This window comes from Parus major, chromosome Z (assembly GCF_001522545.3).
Source record: "Parus major isolate Abel chromosome Z, Parus_major1.1, whole genome shotgun sequence".
Taxonomy (NCBI): Eukaryota; Metazoa; Chordata; class Aves; order Passeriformes; family Paridae; genus Parus; species Parus major.
In genome coordinates, this window is record NC_031799.1 from 44786980 (window position 1) to 44810699 (window position 23720).

At 41.9% G+C, this 23720-nt stretch overlaps 1 protein-coding gene across 1 annotated transcript in view; it reads right to left on the minus strand.

The window, feature by feature from the left end:
- LOC107198461 (neuronal acetylcholine receptor subunit alpha-7-like) overlaps window positions 1-23720 on the minus strand; it is a 59319-nt gene that overhangs the window by 16045 nt on the left and 19554 nt on the right. The window contains exons 3-8 of the mRNA XM_015615516.3: window positions 12078-12122; window positions 10318-10427; window positions 7915-7994; window positions 6922-7089; window positions 5024-5218; window positions 3632-3718 (exon numbers count right to left, since the gene is read on the minus strand). Coding sequence (XP_015471002.1) covers window positions 3632-3718; window positions 5024-5218; window positions 6922-7089; window positions 7915-7994; window positions 10318-10427; window positions 12078-12122 — 685 coding nt within the window. The remainder of the gene's footprint in view (window positions 1-3631; window positions 3719-5023; window positions 5219-6921; window positions 7090-7914; window positions 7995-10317; window positions 10428-12077; window positions 12123-23720) is intronic.

The window sequence follows — 23720 nt, forward strand, 5'->3', positions numbered from 1 at the left end:
TTCTGATTATTTAATCTGAGAGGTGCTTTGTTATAATTTGATGCTCCCCTTAACTAAGAGAAACTAAGGTATGATTTCCACATTGCTCTGTAAATATGTTCCAGATTGCAAAAGCTAAAGGTTTTATTGGTGTCATATGAGACCAGTTCTCCCTTACTACCTCAATAAGAACACTCCAACAGCAGCTGTGATATTTTTCCATATTATTAGAGTTCAATAGTTAAAGCCAAGGTCAGAAGAAGAAAGTACAGCATGTTAGGCATGAGTAGCTTTGAAACAGCAAAGGCTATGAGGGTGCAGATCCAGAGAGGTGTGGATGCATGTTTGTTTTTAAAAAATCAGGCCCTAAGAATATAAAGCAGATTTTTAAAGCATGTGGATGCAGATTTTAAAGTCCCATTTTCAAAGTATCTCTGCACCTACATGGATGAGGACCAATAACAGTGGCTCTTCAGCAGATCAGCAAGGGATCTTTCTACTTCAAGATCAAATGATCTGCATCCTGCACAAACCACATGCTTTAGAAAATTTGTTTATTCTTGTAACCTGCTGCTAACCATGCTGATTCTTCAGAACCTGAATGAGCTTTCCAAATGTACTCCTTTTCCTCATATTAATTCTGAGGATTTTAACTGAACCAGAGATCACACGGAAAAACTCAGTGATCATGGCCTGGCATATTCAGTTTCAGCAGCTAAAATATCCCATTTCAGATCCCCTCTAAGACCATTGAGGAAAAGATGCTGTGTTCCTTTATTAGAGTAAGGATAAGGTTTTTCAGAACCCAAGGTCATGAAAAAGCACACAGCCCAGCTTTGAGCACTTGCTGAACGAGGGCTGTTTGGGTGCAGAAAGCAAATGGATAAGCAGTCTCCCTGCAAATTTGGAGTGGAGCAAGGAGTCAGGGACAGGGTTTTTAGAAATACTGTGGAAGGGAGATAACAACCTAAATGTAAATGCAGACAAAGGTGGAAAAAAGTTCTATTGGGTAGTCAGAGCAAGAAAGACCTCAAGAATGGTGAAACAAGGTGGAGGAGCTCACCTCCACAGTGAGCAAATGTATTAAATCTGGGGAATATGCAGGACCAATTGAAACTGCACATAGTCATGGAAAAATAATGTTCCTAGAAAACTGAGATGTTGGGGAACATTTCTCACTACCAGAAGCTCTTCAGGAGCAGTTATGAGAAGGATCCACTTGGATGTGAGAGGCCTCTGTCTGGATGGGCAAGAGGCGCTGGACAGTCTGTTGATCAGCTTCAGTGAAGAGGCCAACAGGTGTAATTCTGTGGTAGGAGTGCACGACAGACCATCCAAAGATAGTGGAGACTTCTTAAAACAATTCTGGGAAACTTTTGTATTACAAGCCCTCATTGTCACCAGGAGTTTGATCTACCCTGATGACTGCTGAAAAGGCAGTACATATATAACGTATAATTAGGGGTGGTGCACAGTGTGCTTCACTAACAATGAAGAACTGTTTGGGAACATGATAATCAGTGACAACCTAGGCTGGAATTATTGTGAAGTTGTGACGCTCAGGACCATAAACAGAGTGAGGACTAAGAACAACAGAGCATAGACCTTGGACTTCAGGTTAACAGACTTTTCATCTTTGGGGGGAACTACTAGCTGGAATCCCACCAGGGATAATCTGAAAGATAAAGCAGCACAGGAAAACTGCAAGGGCTTCCAAATGCAAGAAATAGGTAAGCATACTAGTAGATGAGTGTGGCTAAACTGTGAACTCATTTTAGGGCTTCAATGAAGAAGAGAGAGGGCTGTGGAAAGCAGAGACGGGCTACAAAATGAAAATTTGGAAGCATTGTCTGGTCCTTATTGTTGGTATCAGAAATGTTAAAACTCATTAATTGAGACTGGTGAGGGAATTAAGGGCAACTTGATTTGGAATTGGATTTGGAAGAGTTTCTATCACTACGTAAACACTACACAAACAGCTGAACAAGGCAAACATGGACTTGCTGCTGAAAAGAGGGGATGATGTAGTGACAGTGAACAGTGATAAGGTCAAGGCAGTATGTACTTTGCCTCAGTTTGCACCGTCAAGGTCTCTGACATCTCTGTGTTTAAAGATGGTTCAAGGGTGATGAACATGACCAGAAATAGGTAAGGAAGGACTCACAGATTGATTGTGAGATCTGAACTGCCCAAATCCATGGGATCATCAAGAGTCCTAAAGGTATCATTGCAAGACCAAGGAGATGGACAGATGATGCATCCACCTCTAAAAAGCTTAAAAGGATAAACCACAGAACAACAGCTTTGTCATTCTGACTCTGTACATGGATAAATCAGGCAGGAAGTCCTCAGGGAACACTTCTGGACAGCTGAAGAAGAGGGCTGGGACTGGGAACAGCCATCCAACATTTAATAAGAATAAATCATGTCTGACCAACATGATTGTCTTCAATAACAAAATATTTCCAGAGAATGAGAGAGTAGTGGATATCACTAAAACTTTAGGAATTCTCTGATAAGCAGAAATAGTGTTATTGCAGCATCAAAGTCTGTAAAAATACATAATTATTCATAGCTTTTTTGGTACAAATCCTACCTTTTATAATAGAAGACTTAATTAGTAGAAACTGTTCAGGTTAAAGCTAAAGGACTGGCCATAGGCAAATGTACCCCCTTACAAATTCTAAATGGGATTTGTTATGTATTATACAGAGCAAAGTTATGTCAACAGTGATTCAAGATGTCTTGTGTCTCCTCCTTCCACAAGTTTCTCTTAGAATTGTGTCTGTCTCCAGTGTTCCAGGTATATGTTCAGAAAGAGGTTTTATTGCTTTTTGGAAGGTCCTGTATGACTTGAAGCCAAGAGTCCAGCTGATTTTTGTGAAGATGTGTATGTTTTCCGGAGGTTTTCAGGAACTCTTGCCTGTGGGTGCCACTGTCCTTACTGTTGCATGCTTATCCTCCTTCCCCAGAGTCAGGCTTAGTTTTAAAGCCTTGAAGAGAAATAATGAAGCTGTCTGAGTAAATGCTTTGAGTACAAATTGTGTCTAGAACATGTACGTTAGTCATGATTTGTACTCACAGGTCTTTCAGGTAGTGTTCATTCTTATTTATTTTTTAAAATAGGACATCACTTTATTTTCTCTACCCTAGAATAAGGCCCTATGAGACCAAGGTAAAGGGGTGGTTCTGTAAAAACAGAGACTGTAACAATGACTCTCTGGCCCACAATCCCAAGATGATGATCTGTTCCATAGTTTTCAGTACATATTAAAAATGCACCGGTGACATACTTGAATTCTGACTGTTGTTTCCTGACTTGCTCTTCAGATAGAGAGAAAAGGGAATGTGGGAAGGATTGGTGTAATAGCAGGGAGGCAGGGTGATGCAGAAGAAGGAGGATTAATTTTCTGCAGTGTTGATTCTGTGTCCTCTCAATCCTTGCAGTTACCTGCTTATCTAGTATTTCCAGTGCCTTTTTATGGGTCATGTAGGTCCTTTTCATACATGCACATGGTGAAGTCCAGGCTGACATTCCTGACATTGCTGAATGCAAAACTGGAGTACCAAGAGTAGTCAGTCTTCAAATTTGCTTTGAGCAACTCTTGAGAGGCATCATACATGGTGCACAAAGCAGTGAAAATCGACTTACCTATTAGTGGGACAGAGTCAGAGGTTGCAGGCATGATCTCAGCCACAAGCAGCATGAATACAGTCAAGGAAAGAAGGACAGTGATACCTGGAGGGAGTGAACATATTTGGGAAGAGTGAGGAAAATGAACTCTGCAGCTGCTCCTCTGATGTCTTTGCTGTTAAATATAGCTTTGTCCTGATATATGGCTAGGCCAAACCCTTGATTTCATGTATGTCAGTGAAGATTAGAGCTTCCACAAAGTGCAAGCGTTTTTAGATGCAACTCTATCTGCTCTCTTTTCACTTTTCTCTAATAGACACAAACCCTTGCTTCTCTCAAAGTAATGGAAAAATCTTTTTTGCTGAGTGAAACGAAGCTTGCAAAACTGGTTAACTATAGCGCTTTTCCAAAACATTGCACAAAGCTCAAATGGTTGTTAAGGGAGAGACTTACACAGACAGCAGCCTAGGTTTTGCTATCACATATTATATAACACCCCTCAAAAACATGTAGTCTGTTATAAAAGAAGCTCTTTGCTCTATCTGGAAAGGCTGTTGCTAAACCTATCCATCCTGGAACTGAGAAATCAAAAGGTCAATGCATGAACATTAGCTCCTATTTTTGTGTCAACATAGTACTTCAGCTCAAAAAATTATTTTCCTTATGTGCATCCTATATTTCATAGACAGTAATTGTACCCCTGATAGCCTGTGTTTTACTTCCTGTAAGGCAGGCTGCTCAGATACCTTTTATTTTTTAACCAAAAAAACCCCACTGAAGACACTTCATCAACTTAGAAGTCTCTTTCCTGAGACAGAATCATGGACAATTAACTTGTAAGATCTAATCTGGGCCAGTCTGATGTATTTAGAGCTGTCCCCTATCTTCTCTTGGAAGAACCCTTCCCATTTTTATCAACACAGACAATAGAAAATCTCATTTAGCTCTTCCATGGCTGTATTCATAGGTGACTCATGGCAAGGTGTTTTGGGAGCTGAACTTTGAAGGTGAAAATCTGGTGCCCAGCTGCTGCTGTCCACAGCCCTTAACTCTTTGTTTCCTAGTATGTTCCATAATGTATGTTCAGTATGTTCTGAAAAAGACAGTCACAATGAGTTGTGAAATGCATTGAGATGTACTAAAGAACGTAACAGGCATGACAGATTACTATCACTACTGCCTGTGCCAGCAACAAGTTCAGCTTTCCCCCAGTCCAAGAGTTGTTATATGTGTAGCACAGGATGTGTGAATGCCATACAGAAAGCTGTTATTCTTGTTCCTGCAACCAGAAAAGTACTTCTATTGCTCTTCTAGTGAAACTTTTATTCATCAAGCACTATAGCACCATGAAGTATTTATTTTCCTATTTTATAGGATGCTTACGAAATAAATGAATATTTCAGCACTTACCTAAAGAAATCTTCTCCCCAGAATCAGCTGGCAAAAGGAATACAAGCAGTGCTAAGCCAGATATGAGAACACAGGGAATGAGTAAGTTCAAGCCATAATAGAGGGTGCGTCGACGCATGGTGATGGTGTATGTCACATCTGGGTAAGGTTCTTTGCAGCATTCATAATACATCTCATTCCTCTTCCCTGGGACACCTACAGAGAGGGTGATCAGAGCAGTGGGGAGAGGTGCAGGACTCCCAGTTACCTCCTTGGACTGGACCAAGATGTGATGGTTTATGAGCCAATGTGTGTTACCTCTGCTGTTCTTAATCCACCTTCTGTGCTTTCTAGGGTTTACTTTCATGCCTTCTGAGCCACTTGAACCTACCATAGCTCATCTGAAGCTCATCATACTAAAGGTCATCTGGGCCAGAACAAAACCTCAGCAAGAAAGATGTGCATTCTGCACATTCCTACATTCTGTGAATGGTCACATACTATTGATGTGATATTCACTAGCACACGCATCAGATTATCTGCGTGACAAGTATCACTGCTTCTTACTTTTCTGTGATCCTCTATTTGCTTTTTTTTTTATCAGGAAAAACAGACAGGGCATGGCTTACTTTTCAAAAAGGATGCCAAGTAAAGCTCAAAGTCTGTCATATCTGAAGGTTAAGAGACATAACTGTCCAATAGGGATGTACTGCAGGGCTGCCCATGGTGATCCTGCTGCAGCAAATTGCCTGACATGCTGTGTGATGGGGACTGCAAGAGCACTGGAAATGTCAGGAGAGCTGGAAGAATTCTGTACCTTGTATACTCCATGCCAAAATTGCTCACTTCTCTTTTGTTTCTCTGGACATGACAGATGGTGTGACAAAGTGTGCATTTTGGCAGAGGCTTAGGAAAGTTTTCTTAAAAGATACAGCCATGGCTTGCCTGAGGTGCTACTTAATGTTTTTGCTGTATGAGCTAAATAAGTCCCTGTTTTGTACTCCCCTGGTCAGGGTGGAAGGCAGATAAACCACAAAATCTTAATCAAATATGGAAAATTATTGCACAAAAATACCCACTGTAAAGGAGCACTGGACAGGGAGAATTGCTCTGAAATAGCTAGACTTTAGGAGAACTTCACTATGGAGTCTTTTGCCTTCTCATTAAACTGAATATAATTTCTCAGATGCCCTGAATGGTAAAAAATATTGCATGCAGTTGGTCAGGGCATTATTTCCTCATCTGTGTATCCAGACTGGAAGATAAAATGTCTTTTTTATAACCTCTCATTGCAGTTGTCTAAGTTCCATCAATTCCGTAACGTTGCTTGTGACTTACAGCTACATAAATGAGTTCAAAATAACTCACTAGAAGCTCACTCTGATTAACTAGTTCTGGTCATAAGTTCTTTTGAAAACACAGGTATCTTCCAAAGCATAGAAGAGAGGCATACTGATCTGTAGATTCTGTAAACTGGTAGTCACTTTGATGCTTTTCTGGCTGAGAAAGATCCATTTATGTAAAAGTTTTGCTGAGATACTTTTCACACCAATCAGTTTTGCTGATGAATCAGAGTAAATGTGAGAGTAGTGTTCCATGCACCTACATGAGACACATCCAAGTTTAGTACTGACAAACTGCTCAGATGTGTCAGGACTAGTAGCTTTCATTTATGTACTCAGTGTCAAGCAATTGCTTTAGAGCACAGTGGAACTGTGTCTGAAAACAGACACAGTTCAATGAACGTTGCTGAAAGGCTGTCTCTGATATGTGATTTTTTTTCCCTCTTTTTTTTGCTTCTTCTTAGATCTATATTTTTAATACCTGTATTCTATGTCCAATTGATTGATTATTTATATATTTCTGAGGTTTGCCTTTGAAAATTCAACTATTGAAAATTCAAAGGTTGGCCAACTTACCCACTAAATCCCATTCTCCATTTGAGATGTAGTTGGAAATATCAGCCTCGAGCATCTGCAGGTCAATCAACCAGCCACTGTGAGTCCAGGAGCCAAACTTCAAATCACACTTCTGCACATCAAAGGGAAACCAGCGGACATCAATGTAACATGTGCTTTTCAAAATGCCTGTAGATAGAGCATAGTCATAGTCATGATCAAGCATGTGCAGGGTGCATTCCATCTTACCCTTATCTGTCTCTGATGGTGAGCAAGTTTCCTCTTCAAAAATTATGTGTGATACAACACAATCAAACAAGTACTGCAAGTGGAAGATGCTGCCACGAGTGGAATAACCTTCCTTCCTCCACAGTGAAGATCTCTCTCACTGCATCCTTGAGGTAGGGACATCCTTGCTGGGACATTGTGGCCACCCAGGAGCAGCCCAGCCTGTCTCCCAGCGCCTGCTGGCCCTAGCAGATTACAGGCAGTGTTGCTTGGTCTGACAGGCAAGAGTACACCAGGGAATCATCAAGACAAGTGAAAAAAGACTGGGGCCCAACTGACTGAGACTAATACCAGTTTGTCTTTTCACCTCTATTTTTAGCTTTAGCCTAGCAGGAAGGTTTTCAATGCTGACTGAGCGCTGCTCATGGGGTCTCATCTGCTCACACACCTCTCCTCACAACAGAGACCTAGCTGGACTGCACATGAAACCTGATGACATGGTGCACACCACCTTACTGTGGATGACACTTCAGGTGGGCCTCTGGATGTTCTGAGCAAACTGGCCAGCAGAGCATTTTACTGATTTATAAAGTGTAAATAGCACTGACAATGGACTTAAATTTTCTTAGTGGATCTGTTTATCCATTATTATCCATCTGTTTTTCCCGTTATTAGATGGGCTGCAAAATTTCCACAGATGGCTTTTAAACACCTTGGTTTCATTCATTAAGAAAACCTACTTGAAATTATTTGATTTAAAGTAAACAAATACCCTTTTTGCCCTACCTGGAGGAATATATTGGCAGGATCCAGAGTAGTTCACCAGCACATTTGTGTGAAATGTTGCATCAAATCTTTCATCTGCACTGTAATACAATATAAACAAAACAAAAAGAAAACAAAGAAAAAGCAAGCTGATGTGTGAGTAAAGATATACCTGTCAACATAAAAATAAACTTTTGCCTGAATTAAGTTTCTACATCTGACTGAAGTGTATACCCTTGACTAATATCTCAGTTCCTTGTAGTTACAGTCAGCCTGCACGTGGGCAGGCTTCTTGCATGAGGCAATGTCCTTAAAGAAGTGAGAGGCAGAGTGTTGCATGTCTTAGAATAAAGGCAGAAGGAAAAGAAGCAAAAGTGTCGCATTAGCTGTATCCAAAAACTGGGCAGTCAGGACAATGGGGCTTTTCTAGGGCACCTGTCAAGATGAGGCAGCTCACCACATAAATAGAGTTAGCTGTTACCTTACCCAGATATCTTGTAACAGCAGTGGTGGCCTGACATAACAATTGTGCAGTCTCCTGAGATGCAGAGGACAAGAGTTTGCTTCTAGCATTGGAAGAAACCACTGGAGAGAATTTCTTTAACAGGCTTGTAGGAGAAGATTCATTGAAACTCCAAGAGCAAAAGGCACAAACAAAAGAGAATTTCTTAATTCCAACAAATTTGAGAAAATTAAAGGAGTAATGAGCCAGACAAGGACATGATTCTTATAGGAGCAGGTCTGCAGACATGTTCCAGAAGGTCTCTTGGGAAGAGATTAACCACAGAGGGCTCCCCTGGCATGTAGATCCTTGCCTGTAGTGGCTCTGTGAAGGTCTGTGTTGCATGACTACACCATCCTACATACCCTCTCTTTCAACCAGATTTTAAGAATTCAGAATATCCATTATTTTTCTGACCTGGTCTTTATCCATGTCTTGAGTCCTCAGCCCTCAGTATTGTCCCCAGCACAAAACAAAAGGGATGATACTGAAAAGCCTAAGTCCAGAATGAGTGATAATTATCAAAGACATAAAAGACAACAAAAAGGGGTTTTATAAATACCAGGGGACAAGGAAAAGACAAAGGATCAGACTGATCCATCACTTGCTGTGGAAGGGAAAAAAACAACCGGGTGCAGAGAGCTGTAGTATTCTGCACCCTGTGCACCTCCTCTTTGCAACTCATTCTCACACAGTGGCAGGAGTCCATGGCAGAGCAGGGGACAAACAGGTTAAGGAAATGTAGATAAGACAGATTCTACTCAGCAGAGCTGATGGAATTTACTCTTGAGAACTAAAAGGACTGGCCGAAATACCCTCTGAAGCATTAACAATTATCTGTGAGAGCTTGTAGAGAAGAGGGAAAGGCATGGTGAATTAGGGGTGATCAAAGAGAATTCTGACTCCATTTAAAGGTGAAATTATAGACCCATCAGCCTATCTTCAAAGAAAACGGGGTGAAACCTCTGGCACAGATTTGTGAAGGGCCAACTGCATTAAATCAATCTATTTTTCTTACTAAGAGGAGGTTGGTGATCTAACTGAATTTCAGCACGTTCTTACAAACTACAGTAATGTGGACCAAGCTGTATGCCTCCTTTTTAGGCACTGAAAAGGAATAGACAGTAAGCAGCAAAGCTGAAGTAAAGAACACTTAAACAGTCTAGGTCTCTCCAGGCCTCCTCTGGATATCTTGTGGTTAGGGTTTGGAAGATAGATCATGGGGAACTCTGGAAACTAACAAAATGAAATTTAATCTGGGTAATTAGAAAGTATTACCCTGAAAATTATCAAAGACATAACAGGGAAAATCTAGTAAGACAGCAGAGCTGAACAACAATATCTGGGGTTTTAATAAAAAAAAAAAAAGTCCAGAATTAAGATATTACTAGAGAAAACCCCAAATCCCCTCCTCCTGGAAAGCATTAAGGAAACAGCTGTCTAGAGTGTTTCCACTTCATTCAACACTGCAGAAATTCTGTCTAGAGAGCTAGATTAATCTCTGGAGAAGGAAAACAAATTAGAGAATTTTCAAAGTAGAAGAAAAATGATGAAGAGGTTTAAAAAATATGTGATAACGAAAGTGAGATGAAAATCTGTTTACTTCGATCAGAAACACTATGACAGATATAGGACAATAGTTCTCCTGCAGATATGGAAATTTTGAAAAGACTATAGATGGTTTTCTCTCTGTGTTCACTGAGAAAAAGTTAAAGAAGTCATCTGCAGAATGGCAGCAAGGAAGAGTTAGACTGGCTATTAGAAAAATCTGGTAGCTGATACTTGCTTGTTTTTGTTAGTCTTTCAGGGTGAGAGTCAAATCCATAAAGGACATAGTATCAGTGCCCATAGTATCAGTGAAGCATGGCTGATTTTCAGCACCTAGTTCTAGTCTCCTACTGGCCATTTCACATCTTGCTTACCTGTTATACAGAAGAATGTCTGGTACCCAAATCTGGTCGGCAGGAAATCGCAAGTTCTGCACTCCTGGGTATTCATACTGATCCCAAGATAAGTAAGCATCAACCCAGGACTGTTGGCAAACACATACATCAGATTATATGAGCTTGTTAAAGTCTTCTAAGTTCTCTGGAATATTATGGGAACAGAATAGATTTTGCCAATAGTGATAGCAGCAGTATGATAATAGTTTAATGCTTGGCTTTAATTATTAAGAAAGGCTGGCATATATAGAGGAAATAACAGTGTGACTACTGAAGACAGTGTCTAGCTCTTCATCTTGTGGCCTGAAGTCAGGCATCCCAAACCTTTCCTGGTGGGCTGGCAGAACCACTGGCAGTAGGCACTTCCATGAGGTCTGCTTTTTCTGAAGTGAAGTGGGTTTTGTGATGGTTAGTGGTAGGTGGACCATGGTCCGAAAGTCCCCGTTGGGTGGAAATAATTTGATTTATTACAAAGATTGGGTGACTCTTTTACTAATCACCTTGCTGTGAGAGGTAGGCAAGTGAACTTTATATGCCAAGGGGATGTTTCTGATCCCATCTCCTCCACCTCAACACAGTGAATTCGAGAAAGGTGCAGGAACAGCTTTTGGGAAGAACCTTCTGACTTACAATGAAGCTCAGTGGGAGGCTTGCAAGGGAACCCCATTCAATGCTATACCTGTAGAACATCTCCTCAAGGGACAGGACACCCACAGGCTCTAACCTAACAATCCTATAGTCATACAGGTTTGTCTGGGTTAGTTTTTGCAATATGAAAACGCTCATTTCTGCTGCAAATCCCAGCAGGTAGTGAGGAAGAAACAGCCTGCACAGTTGAACATATTAATGTGAGATAGTGTTTGGCTGTGAAAATCAAAACAGAATTAGTTTAATCATTCAAGGCTCTCACTGGTTTTTCCTTCAAGGACTGCTTCTTTCCTGTAAGGAGATCTGTTTATACAGCATAAGAAAACACTATATCCCTCACCATAGGCAGCCAGGCAGACCTAATGGGAAACACCCTCCTGCAAAGGAGGTCCCTTCCCTTAGTGAATGTCAGTTTTGCTTATTCTGCATGAGCAGTGCAGGTGAATCCTCAGCTGGAGCAGGCTGCAGAAGAGGGAGGAGTAATTTTTATGGAAGAGGTTTATAAAGCACAAGGGAAGGCAATGTTCCAGAGAGGTGCCTTGGTGCTGCCAGCAACAATGCAGCATGGGGCCCTCTGTGGTCCCCAAACTACCCAATACCCCCTATGAGTAGTCTGCATGTGATCAGGACCATTTCTATGTTCAGGGAAAAGTGCCCTGGCTCCCAGTTTCAGGCAGAGGTGGGATTTTTCCAGAAGGAGCAAGTGCAAGTTGCTTGCGTATCACTGTGTGTCTGGCTCGTAAGTTCCCATTGCTGGTTATGGAAAGGGCCTTGAGCCCCTTGAAGAATCTCTTCCTAGCTATGATGGGACCCTAACTCTGGGGTCTTTGTTTCTAGATACCTACATACAGTGGCAAAACAATGTGGTTGGTTTCATGCTCCGAAGGTCAACAGGCTTGTCCAAAGGATTAGTGTAGTCTCCTGAATTTAATTTTAAATTCTAGGAGGAGCCCTAGGAAAATTTTAAAGGACTAAAAATGTGTGCTTTTATTGCATTATACACAAGCTGTAAGATAGCAGTCTTGCTTTTGAGCTAAGAAATCACATTCAGAAGTTTTCAATTAGTTTCTTTACTGATAGAGGTTACTCACCATCTGCAGCCAAGCATTGGTGATCAACACCTGATTCTTCTCATCCTTTGAACAAAAGTGGGAAGGAAAGAACAGAGAGGAGAAAAAGGGATGAAACAGTTTGATTAGAGATGGAAGAATTTCTCTGTCTTTGAAAGAATCCAGACTCTTGCGGTATATAAACCAAAACCCATGGAGTAAATTGGAACAACACCATTTGGCCCAGACAATAGTGACCCTTTTTCTTATCCTTTAAACCTACAGACTCCCTGTGTTTATCATAACTGATCAACAATAGAAAGGAAAGAAATAGATGATTACTCTTATTTTTCTGGGGACAAACTCCTTACCAGGTTTTACCTTTTTTGCCACTTGTTCAAAACAAGATGTTTTCCAGTACCACACTGCGTGTCATAGCTGGAGAGATTTTATATTGTATTTTCTGCCACTGCAAAGCAATGGTGAAATAATACTGGAAGAGCTGTTCTTCTTCATATTGTGCTATGTAACTTAGTTCTGGCTAAAGGAAAGAAACAGCTGGTCTTGGGTAGAAGCTGTCACTTGGCAAAAAGGACACAAATGCTGTGTGAGAGGGAGCTCACACAACACGTGCACAGAGCAGGAGTCTGCAGGTTCATTTCTGCATACAGAGAATGCAGAATACAGATTCTGTTATAAGACATTCTTCCATGGGGAAGAATGTCTTATAACAGAAGCAAAGATGGTCTCACCACCCAGCTGGTGCCAAGTTCTTTGGGTGTCACAAGGTGCCCAATTTTCTGCAGTTACCCTGCAGATGCTGGACTCTGCAACGTGGAGATGGAGAAGCAGGGCTGCAGTCACTGTGAAGCAGATACACTGGTGCCCAGATATCACCATAGCCACACGCTGCACTTCTCAAGAGCTGAGGCTGTGCTGCTCAGGGGGACAGGCTCACGGTATGCCCAGATGTCCCTGTGTATGTGTCCATGCCCTAAGAAGCTTATTTGTTTTTCTGCAGTGTTTGGGGTGGGAGACTGTTGTAGTGCATCTAAAAATCTTGGTACCTCCCAAGGGTTAAACCCACCTCTGGTTTGTGTAATGTTAGTGCCTACCTGAAAACCTTCTCTCCCTTCCCCCTTCCCATTGGCTGTGACCTCCCTGCATCCCCTGATCACCCCTGCCCCAGGTATAAGAGAGAAGACCCAGAGCATTTCACGCTCTCTCTTGCCCCGGATGGAAGACAGACAATAAACCCGGGATTACTCCAGCAAGTTTGAGCCTCCTGTGTCTAGATACTTTGAGTCCGTGTTGTATCCACTCCAGGACCCCCTCCGCCGCCTGTGCCCTGAGACGAGCAGGCTCTCACCACGGGGGGTGGGACAGAGGGGTCCCATCAGGGAGAGGGATTACAACAGGAGACATTGCAATTGCAAGCTGCTTGGCAGGCATTTAAACTGAACACAGAGTTCCCTGGGCATGCATGCCCTCTCTGGTCATGTCCTTATTGCAGTACTCTCTAACAAGGTAGAAAAACCTAAACTGTCTTACTCACTTTGGAAAAATACCAGTCAGCTCACCTCAAGCTACATTCCTTCTGCCTTTCCTCCCCTCCTGACCTACCTCCACAGTACATATGCAAAGAAACTACCCCAGAAGTGTCAGGTAAGAGCTGCTCAGAACCAAACTGCAACATCGTACACCAAGCTTCGATCCTAGGTGTGTGTGGTCATCTGTGAGTCCTCTGGAGTTACTTTTGTGTCCTATGCAGGAACTGCAGATTCCTAGGCTCAGGCATGAAGGAGAACTTCCCAGAGAAGTCTCCTGACTACTGATTCCCCAGCACACCAGACACTGGACTGAACCCTTGGTACTGCTGAACCCTTAGCATGAATCTTGTTTGTAGCATGATGTCTTTTTACATTTGGGTTGTTGGAGCTCCAGAAATACCACAGCCTAGAAAAGGAGACATCATGGACTTGGAGGATTCCTGATGGTTTTGGCCGTGTGGCCAGAGTTAGGCTCTGCAGCCAAGCTCCTGTCCCCAGGAAAGGCAAATTTCAGACAAGAAACAGGTCTTTGCCATAGTGATCCACACAAAATTCCCTATCACACTACCTCCTCTTGAGTCTCCTTACTGCTTCTGCTGCTGTGAGATACCACACAAAAATCATATGTGATTTTATATTGTTATACTGTTCATACATTTCACTTTCTCCTCTCTGCTGCTCCAGCAGACACAAGCCTCTCTCTATGCAAACCACAATCCACCTCCAGAGGCCTAGTCCTTCTGCACCCCCTTTTGTTCCCTTGGTTGCTGTAGTTGAAGCAATTGTAAGAAAATCTGCAGAAAAATAAGAGAAGGACTGGACTTGTTGAGACAAGTTTTTTAGATGCTGAAGGATTCAAACACCCTCTTGAGAAATAAAGTCCTGAAGTAAAGCAAACCCCAGAGTTGGTAATTGATGGAGTCATCAGAGCTATCTGTGTCCACTGACCTGGGAAATGAAAGCAACCCAGAAACACAGAGGTTGTGTCCCAGGGATCCTCAGAGGCCAGCCATCAGCCTATCTCATGCATTCCTGGCCACCAGTGACTCCTGAGGTGTCCTGTAGGGCTGGCAAGCATGATGGTGATCTGAATTGCACATCAAGTACTAGCAATATTTTGTGTTTTCAGCCAAATAATGCTTTATACTTGTAAGCTGCACATGCCCTCCTAACAAAGACTTTCTGTGTACTGTTAAAGGAGCTTGAACACCATGATTAAAAACATGGTCAGCAACAGTCAGCCAATGCCTTTGCTGTACAAAACTAAGGATTTTCTCCATCTACACTGAAACCTACAGGGAAGGGGAAGAGAGGACATCTCTCATTTTCATTTCTCATTTTCTTATCTACCTATGTAAACCACATGAAAGTCAAATGTACATCTGTGAGGTTGGGGGTTTACAACATGTGCAGATGCCTTCCATCAGGAGCCTTTCATATGTGGCTCTGATTTACAAGGAAACTCATTTTTTTTTTCTGGCACAGCACATTTATACTTGATAGCTTGCAAAGGAGGATATAATGGGCTTTCTTTTGTATTTCACAAAACAGTTTGTTTTCCTTACCTGTTTATCTGTGTGTGAGATACTAATGACCTGGCTAATCAGCTTTCACACCAAACAATTCTTCAGCCAGGTATTTGAAGTAGCACTACATTTATTGTCTTGGACCAGGATAGTCTGCTTTGCCTGCTTTTCACAGGGCTACTGTGCTTAGGTATGTTTTGTAGTCAAAGAAAAACTTTTTAAGTTCTCAAATGCTTATCTAGAGAGTAACAATGGTCCTCCTTATCTTGTGTTTAGATAGCAGCAAAACCACCAAGGTCTACCTAGGGCTTTGGGCTGCTTATGTCTCTCTTAGCTTGGGTGAAAACAAATGTCACTTCAGGATGTTTTCTTGGACATTCAGAGACTATTCTCATCCTTACCTTCAGGCAACTGAGCTCTTAAATGGCATTTGACATTTTGGCAAAATACAGAAAATGCTTCCATATACAGCACTAGTCAACAGATGCAGCCTGATGGGTCCTTCTTATTGCATAGAACAAAATCTTTTTCAAACAAGGATCTGGGTTTTCCAGAAGTGCCAGCAGGTGCAGAAGCAGTGAAGCTAACTTTACACTGGGCAGGCATTTGTCCAGATGTAGCTCTCCTGCTAAGTCCTTTCTAGAGAAGGACCCTGAAGAACCAAGGAAAAAGTGCCTGCTGGGTCTGCTGAAGAGATGAGGGCCATGGGAACCTTGAATCCACCTCCTGTTAGAGTGAGAGGCATTTCAGAGCTGAGGTGTTATGGAGCTTTCTATCTTTGTGGTAGTCTACTGAGCCACATAGCTTTGAATTCTGTAAGGAAATTCTTTGGCTTTTGCAATGGGCTGGTTGTCTCGCCTTTCCAGAGCTGCAGAAGAATTACAGCTCCTGCAATCTTCATCATGGCCTGTGTGCTGTATGCACCTCTAAAATACCTTGTCACAGAAGGGACTGTATTTTTCTATTACTCACAAACAAATAACCTGGAGAACGTGTGTGCTTTACTTTATCTCAGGAGATCACTGGTCACCTAGGTTTGCCTAAGGAGCAGCTAATTATTAAGCTTTGGAAGTTCTGGAGGCAGTTCCCTCATTCTGTGTCACTGGTTTATGCAGAGGGGTTTAAAGGTTAGTTGAGAGGATGCCTTTCCTCCCAGGAGAAAATTAGAATAATCTATCACAGTGCTTTTTCTGTGCAAGATCCCTGTCTTGTCACTGTCAGCCTTGGGGATGACCTCCCCTCTGCATTGGGTTGGCTCTCAGCTCCCATCTTTTGTGCAGCAAAGCACTGAAAGCAGCTCTGCAGAGATTCTGAGTGAGGCTGAAAATGATCAGCTCCTAGAGGTGCTTTTCCATTACTTCCCTGGCAGTTCTGCCGGTTTGAAAATGTTCAGCTCAGGCAAATAATTTTGCTCCCGGTATTTAAAAATGCTGGAAAAGCTGTGGTCACTAGTGAGTGCAACACTTGTTCTCTAAATCCTTCCCGTATTTATCTGGGTCATTTTCTCCCCTTTCTATCTGTAGCCTGACTCCAGTTAATCCTCTGCCCTGGATATCTGCTTATTCCTACAGCCACCTTTGACCCATGGAAAGTGACAGTGGTTTGTTCTGGTGCACATGCTGTGACATGTGAATGTTTTAGTTTGGTTTTCTTTTCCCTGCCCTAATTTCAAAGCTTACAATTTACATACATCTGCCTGTATTGTGCATCACTGCCTGTCAAAAGATATTCCCTCGCCAAGTCAACATCTAAATAAAATATAAGTGCTCTTAGCCACATAATTACCTAGGTCATGGCACCTGGACAAAAAAAAAAAACCCAAAGCCCTTCCTGGTTCAGTAATCACATCACATGATTACCTGCCATCTCTGTAGCAAGGCATTTGTTACCAGGTGGCCAGCAGGAGTTGTTAATTCTTGGCCTCTCATAGAGCCACAGAAGTGGGAGCTGAATCAGCCACTGAATTATTTCAAGACAATGATCAGAAAAGTCCCTAAATGAACAAGTAACTCACAGTGGTCAGGTGTCACTACTTTGGTACTACTTCAGGTAATTACTTCAGGTAATTTTTAATTTATTTTTTTTCCCACTGTACTTTTTGTACCTGAAGATCTGAAGATGTGGAGGGAAGCAGTCAAATGACATGAAAACATTGACATGGAGACTTGGGAAGTTTTGTTAGCAGAGACATTGATCTTTGAGTGGGATCTTATACAAAATATTCAAAGGAATTGATCAAGCATTCAAATGCTGTGCAGTCTACAACTGCACAGACACTCCTTTCCACTGCTGAACCACCAATCAGCCCACAATCTTCCACTGATTATCTAAAACTCAGCTCAAATGCATTGACTGTTGAAGGCTCACAGAACCAGTAATCTTGAGGAGTGCCCAGGTTGCCCTGGCAACATTCAAGTAAGTATTGCCGGACAGCTTTTGTATTTCAGGGGTCTCATTGGAAAGCTGGAATAAACCTTGCCATGGTAGAATCAACTATGTAGGGATAATTTTAGTTTTTCATCTCAATCCCTTTAACAAAGCACCCTGAGGAGGAAGATGGAAATCGGACAGGAGGGCCCAGAATTAAGGCGAAAGAATGGGGAGAAACACAGAAATACAAAGGACTAACAAAAGAACAAACACCTGCTGGGTATTTTGTTGTCCTTCAGTATAAAGGTACATCTAGGAAAATGCTCATATCTGAACACCTTTGTTGCTCAGGATTTCCTCCTATGAATGGTTGAGGTGATGTCTCATGTTTTTCATCTAGGGTTGAATCACACCCTCATCTGATGCCACTGTCTCCTCCTTGTGGTTATGCCTTTCTTGGTCCCCTCCTGTTTTGTAGAGGTATGTGTTCTTTCACTGTGGGCAAAAAGTGCAATATGCCTTCAGTCTTTCCACTGTGTAACAGCTACTACAAAAGCAGAGTAGTAGCCTGTGTAGCTGTGTGGTCCTACTGTCTTTAATCACACACATTCTTCTCTCCCCAGAAGAAGGGTTTGATGGAATGCCATTGCATCTCTATCTGCTGCTTTCAGGAGAGTCTATTCACTTGCTTTTGAGACAGAAACTTTACATATTGGAGGTTTTGCCTCCTCTCAGATCAGACTCCTCCCCTTGCAAGCCCCTGAGCCAGAAGCAATCACTTGTGGTGAGAGTGGAGAGTTTATGAGAACCTTGTGCTGGGAGAAGCACAGCATTGAAAGAGGGACTGTGCCAGAAAAACCTGCAAACACAGGAATGCTGGGGATTCCTTAGACTACGTAATGCATGGTTATCAAAGTCATCAAGAGGTATTCCTTGTGAAAGCCTTGGCTCCCTGTATGTGAGAGACCAACCAGATATGGATGTTAAATGCAAAGCCCTGGAAACAAAAGCTGTTGCAGCAAGTACTGGACCTATGCATTCCCCAGAGATGAGAGTGGAAGTAAGAAAGGGCAGAAATGTTGGTTTCTATTGTCAATCAGGGCTTGAGTAGGCAGCCCTCCTACTCATTGGCACAGCTGGTGACTGAGAGTCTCCTAGGCCACACACTTGATTTGTGTCTTACTTGCCTTATCCCCAGCATTTTCCAGTTTCCATTGTGGTGAAAAAAGGCAGTCTTACTCTTGCTCTGCACAGGCGACATGATTTCCAGCTACTGCCTGGGGCTGTGGATACTTGACTTAGGAAACTAATTTTATTTTTCTAAGTTGTAGCCTTACACTAGTCCCTGAAGATCAGGACTTCTGTGCACTGTGACACAATGTGGTCTTGAGACTGTTTGACTTCAAGTTCCTCCACAAAGACCTGCAAATTGCCGACTCCCTGTTCCCATAGTTCTCTGGGAACCTGGGAAGAGTGAAGCCACTAGCTTAGTACCACTATTTCAAACATACTTCTCATGGAAACCCCAGAGGCTGGGTCAGAGGGCCTCACGTGGCCTTCCAGCATAATGCTGTTCTCTGACTGCTTGGATAAACTGACATCCATGCTTAGGTCCTGTGGGAAAGGGTGTTATGTCATCTTACAAAAGCTGTCAGTCCTCCATTAAAATACCAAAACAACCACACATAGCATGTAGGTGGCTTTTATATTCTCCAGGGTGGATACCTCCTCCTGAAATAGCCCTCCATGTATTTTGTGCACAGCTGGCAGGTGCTTCAAACAAACAGGACTAGACACAAATCTTTATTCTAGAATATTAATTATTGATTGTCTTTTTCAGCATTTGAAATCACAAGGAAAATAGCAGAAGGATGGTTGAGAAAGCCAACCTTGAGTACTTATCCAAGAGTCACACTCAGTCTATCTGCAAGGTTGCCGTTGATTTTTCTTCTTATTTATTTGCATGCTGCTGTGACAGCACAGCAAAAAATAAGAAGATATAGGTATGTTCCAAAACTCAAGTGAGCTCTTAAAGCCTGTGATCAGGGATGGAAAATGGGAGGGAAGGTTTTTACCCAGGAGCTGAACTCACTGTCTCTCAGGACTTACCCTCAGAGAACTCAGAGAAAATAAGAAATTCTACATTCAAGGCCAACCCAATAGCTTTGGCTTAACTATTTTACTGCAAATCTTTGATGCCTCAGATTAGCTACCCAAAATTAAAGAATATACATGAGCTCAAGATCTATATTCCTACATCTACAAACAACACTCTTTTCACCAGTCAGACAGAAAATTGTTTAATTATCATGAAATGCCCAAGCTGGATGACCACAACTAAGAATCTCAGAAGGAAATCAGCCTGTCTTTTGTTAGAGCCACTGCCACTAAGTACAGCTTGGGGAACCATGCAGTAAGAAAACAAGCCATGGAACTGCTTCTCACTCAGTGAGTTGCTTCCACTCTGAGATGAGCAGGGCAGAAGTAGTACAAAATAAAAAGCTGCTGGTTAGGTTCAGGTAACTAAAACTCCATCATAATGTTTCATGCAAACATGTGTGAGTAGTATTAGTCAGGAAGCCATACTACCCATGGTGCTTAACTTCATTGTGCTAGCAAATTCAGATGTTGCATGTTTAATTGATCTAGTGAGACTAGCATTTTGAAAATATCTGGTACATAGGAGACAGCCAAAATAATAATTCATGGGTCAGTTAGCCTTGAATTTCCAAGTTTTCAATATCCTCCCACGCTAATGGAGAGGAATTTAAATTTTTTTCTTCCTGGGGTTGGAAATTGGTTACACTGAGTTTTTTCACCAAGAGAGAGGTTTTGGGATTTAACTCTAAGGAATCTGTTGGTCTAGAATCCTTTCTGTAATTTTCCTGTCTGGAATTTTAATTATCATGATCACAAATTGATTTTCAGCTTTTATAATGATGTCCAGTCTGTTTTTCTTCTCAGCTGCACTATTTTGCATCAGCCTTGCTGCTGTGGTCTCATTAAATTTGCTCTTGCAAAGATGAGAGTGAAAAGGAACTTTCCAGAAAGATACAAGGTTTGGTAGACTAGATCTTTCAAGGAGAAACAGAGTAAACACCCAAAAGCTATGCAAGAAGCATATAAACAAATAAATGCAAAGGCATTACTAGAAAAGGAAAAAAAAAGAGATACTTTAATCTAGAAGGGCTGAAAGAGTTGAATGGCCAAGCTTACACAGTTGAAGATATCTATCTGTAAAAGATTTGTACGGGATGTACTATAGGGATTATGGTTTAATCTAGTAAATACTGAGACTATATTGGGAATAACAAATGAATAGGTGCTTATGTGCACTGCATATTTTTATTTGTTTCCTTGAATCAGTTGTCTGTTGATCTGGGTTTACATAACACCCAGCATAGATTTTTGTATGTGTGAGAATGCTGGAATGAAAGGTCGGAGGAAGTGATCTAGATGCAGTAAGGTCAGTTTAAGAAGGAAGAGGTGAATTAGAGCTAGAAAATAAAGCTTGAACTTTCTAGCCTTTCAATGCACCTGCAGAACCAGCCCTAGAAAGGTTATGAAACAAAATAATTTAAAAACAAGGATATCAACTGCTAAAGGCATTCAGATCTGACACAGATTTTGTGAAAAAACAAACAGTAGGAGGGCTGTGTCAGACAGGATGCAGCCCAGGGCCAGGCAGAGCCTCCCCTCCTGCCTTCTCACCTTGAACTTCAGGCACAGTATTCTGACAGATAACCTCTAGCTTTGGCCACTCTCACTCAAATAGAGAACTCCCTAGCGTAAAGGTCTGAGATATTGGGGACTGAGTTGAACAGTTCTATTATTTGATGAGCAGATCACCTGAGAAATAAGCAGGCTGGTGAAGGCAGCTTCAACGTCAACAGATGCCTGCATTTAAAAGTTGTTCCCTTACCAAGCACTTCCTAAAAAAATCCCATAAACGAACCCAAAATAACAAAAAAACCCAACTCCTTCAGGGCTGTATTCTCTAATTTAGGGAAAACCAGTGGAAGCTGAAGTTTCAGTCCAACATTTTGATAAGGTCTGGGTACAGAAAGCAAAAATATCTATGCTGCTAAGTTAGTATAGCAGTCACAATGATAGTGACTGCACCTGAATGCTTGATGAAAAGTATGTGAAGATCTTTTCTCTTGTTTTCTCTGAACAGCGAGGCTCAGGCCCAGTTTTCAGGAAAAAAACACAAAGTCAATATTTGTTTTTATTTTCCTCCTAAACTCTTACATTACTTTGTCTTTCTGCTTTCCAAAAATGTGAAGAGCTTTGACACACCTTAGCAACAACATCTGTAGTTTAAAAGAGATTGTTTGCAACCTTGTGATATTCCAACCATGAGGTTTGGGATAATACTGAAATCTCTACGATATACAATCATTTTACACACTGTGCAATTGAATCAAAACAGTCCATAATAAATTTTTTCAGACACACCATTTGCTTTGGGTTTGCAGCCCAAAATACAGGAAGATTATGTATTTTTCAGCTTCTGGAAGTATGAGCATACTTCTGAGCATACTTCTGACTCAGAGACTGTTGGGGATTTTTTTCAGCACTTTTGTGGCTTCCAACTGGTCACTTGCAATCCCTTTTTTTTGTCATTATGACCTCTGACACTGGCAGCTGGAAGGCTGAACAGTACTACAGAACTCCACCATATGCAGCGACCTCAACAGCTATATTTTTTTTTCAATAACTTAACAGCGCAACTACAAAGACACCACTTCAGATAAGGTCTCCTGCAAATTCCAACACGATATATGAAAATAATCATTCATGATGACTATCATTCAATCATTCAAATATCCGTTCCACCTATCAGCTTTCTTTCACATTGTGCAAAGAAAAACATTGGCATTTCCTCTGCTGCAGAAAATGCCGCGGCTAATTTCTTAATTACTCTAGCCCCATCAACTGACAGGGCTCTTAGACAAAATAAGAAGAATTTTTGTTCTAAATATCTCGGATGTCTACCCTTGCTTGGGTTGGCAAGGCTTGGCAGTGCCTGACAGTGCTCTGTGGGAGAGATCACCAGCCAATGCCCTTCGGATGCACAGGGAGTGCCTGGGGGTCAGGCTCCAAGCAAAAGTGAACCTCAGAAATGGCAGACATATGAGACAGCTCAGCATGAAGTTGTCCTTACACAGAGGACAAGGCAAACTGAACTGAACCCTGCTGTTAAACAGGGGCTGTAACTGTCCCTCTTTCTGCTCTTTTGTTTCCTGCATATAATGGGCCTGTCATGGCTGTAGTTATGTATTAATATAATTTTGGGAAAAAGTCCGAACCCTAAAGTCCTTCATTTGCATTTGTCTACTACAACTGTGACAAGTAGAGAACATATTCTTCTCAGCTTTGAGTATGATGGCTGGCTTTGAATCCTAAAAACGGTACATATCTTGTGTAGGCAAATACATCCATGTAGAAGCAGAAAATATAATCCAAAGCAGTCATGCTTTGAAATTTTCTTTGAATGGTTTTAAGAAGAGGAGGTGAGATTTTAAGTAGTTACTTGTACTACTGCCTGGAAAACCACAGTGGTCTCAGAGCAGTCTTTTCTCTCTATACAGCAGAGTACAACTAGGTTGTCACCAATGCTGTTCTCAGCAGCCTGTCTGCAGAAGAACAGTTTAGGATTCATTACATCTTAATACAGTATGTGTACGAAACAGACTTTGGAGGCATGTGATGGAACCTGTCCCAGAGAGATGTGCTTTAGATGTGATGCCAGGTCTTGGCATGTGTAAGACACAAGATTTTTTGAGTATCAGTGGCAGAGCCCTTCTCATTTCCCTGCAACAATAAAACAGGAGATCTGTTTTCATCTTCTTCACATTGTTTTCTCCTGCAGGGAAACCAGATCAGGGTCCACTGTCTCATGCCCATTGCAGTGACTGCTTGCAAAGTATCTCAGTGAGTCCAGCAATGCTGTAATATGCCTTGGCATGTGACACTTCCCTGAGCATGGAGTGCTTGTTTCCTCCCCAGGGAGTATGGTGTAAAAAGTGTCCCCATGCTGGGACCCTGCCCAGAACACTGCTCTTTTATGGTAATGGACCACACTGGACACACAAGTCCTCAGAAAGAGAAGCTTTTAATTTTGTTCATGCATACACTATTACCAAGACTGTGATGCTGTCTATCCTCTTCCCCAAGTGAAGAGCTGTGCACCAGCTGCTTTGTCTTCCACCAGGCAGGACAGCTGAGGAGGCAAA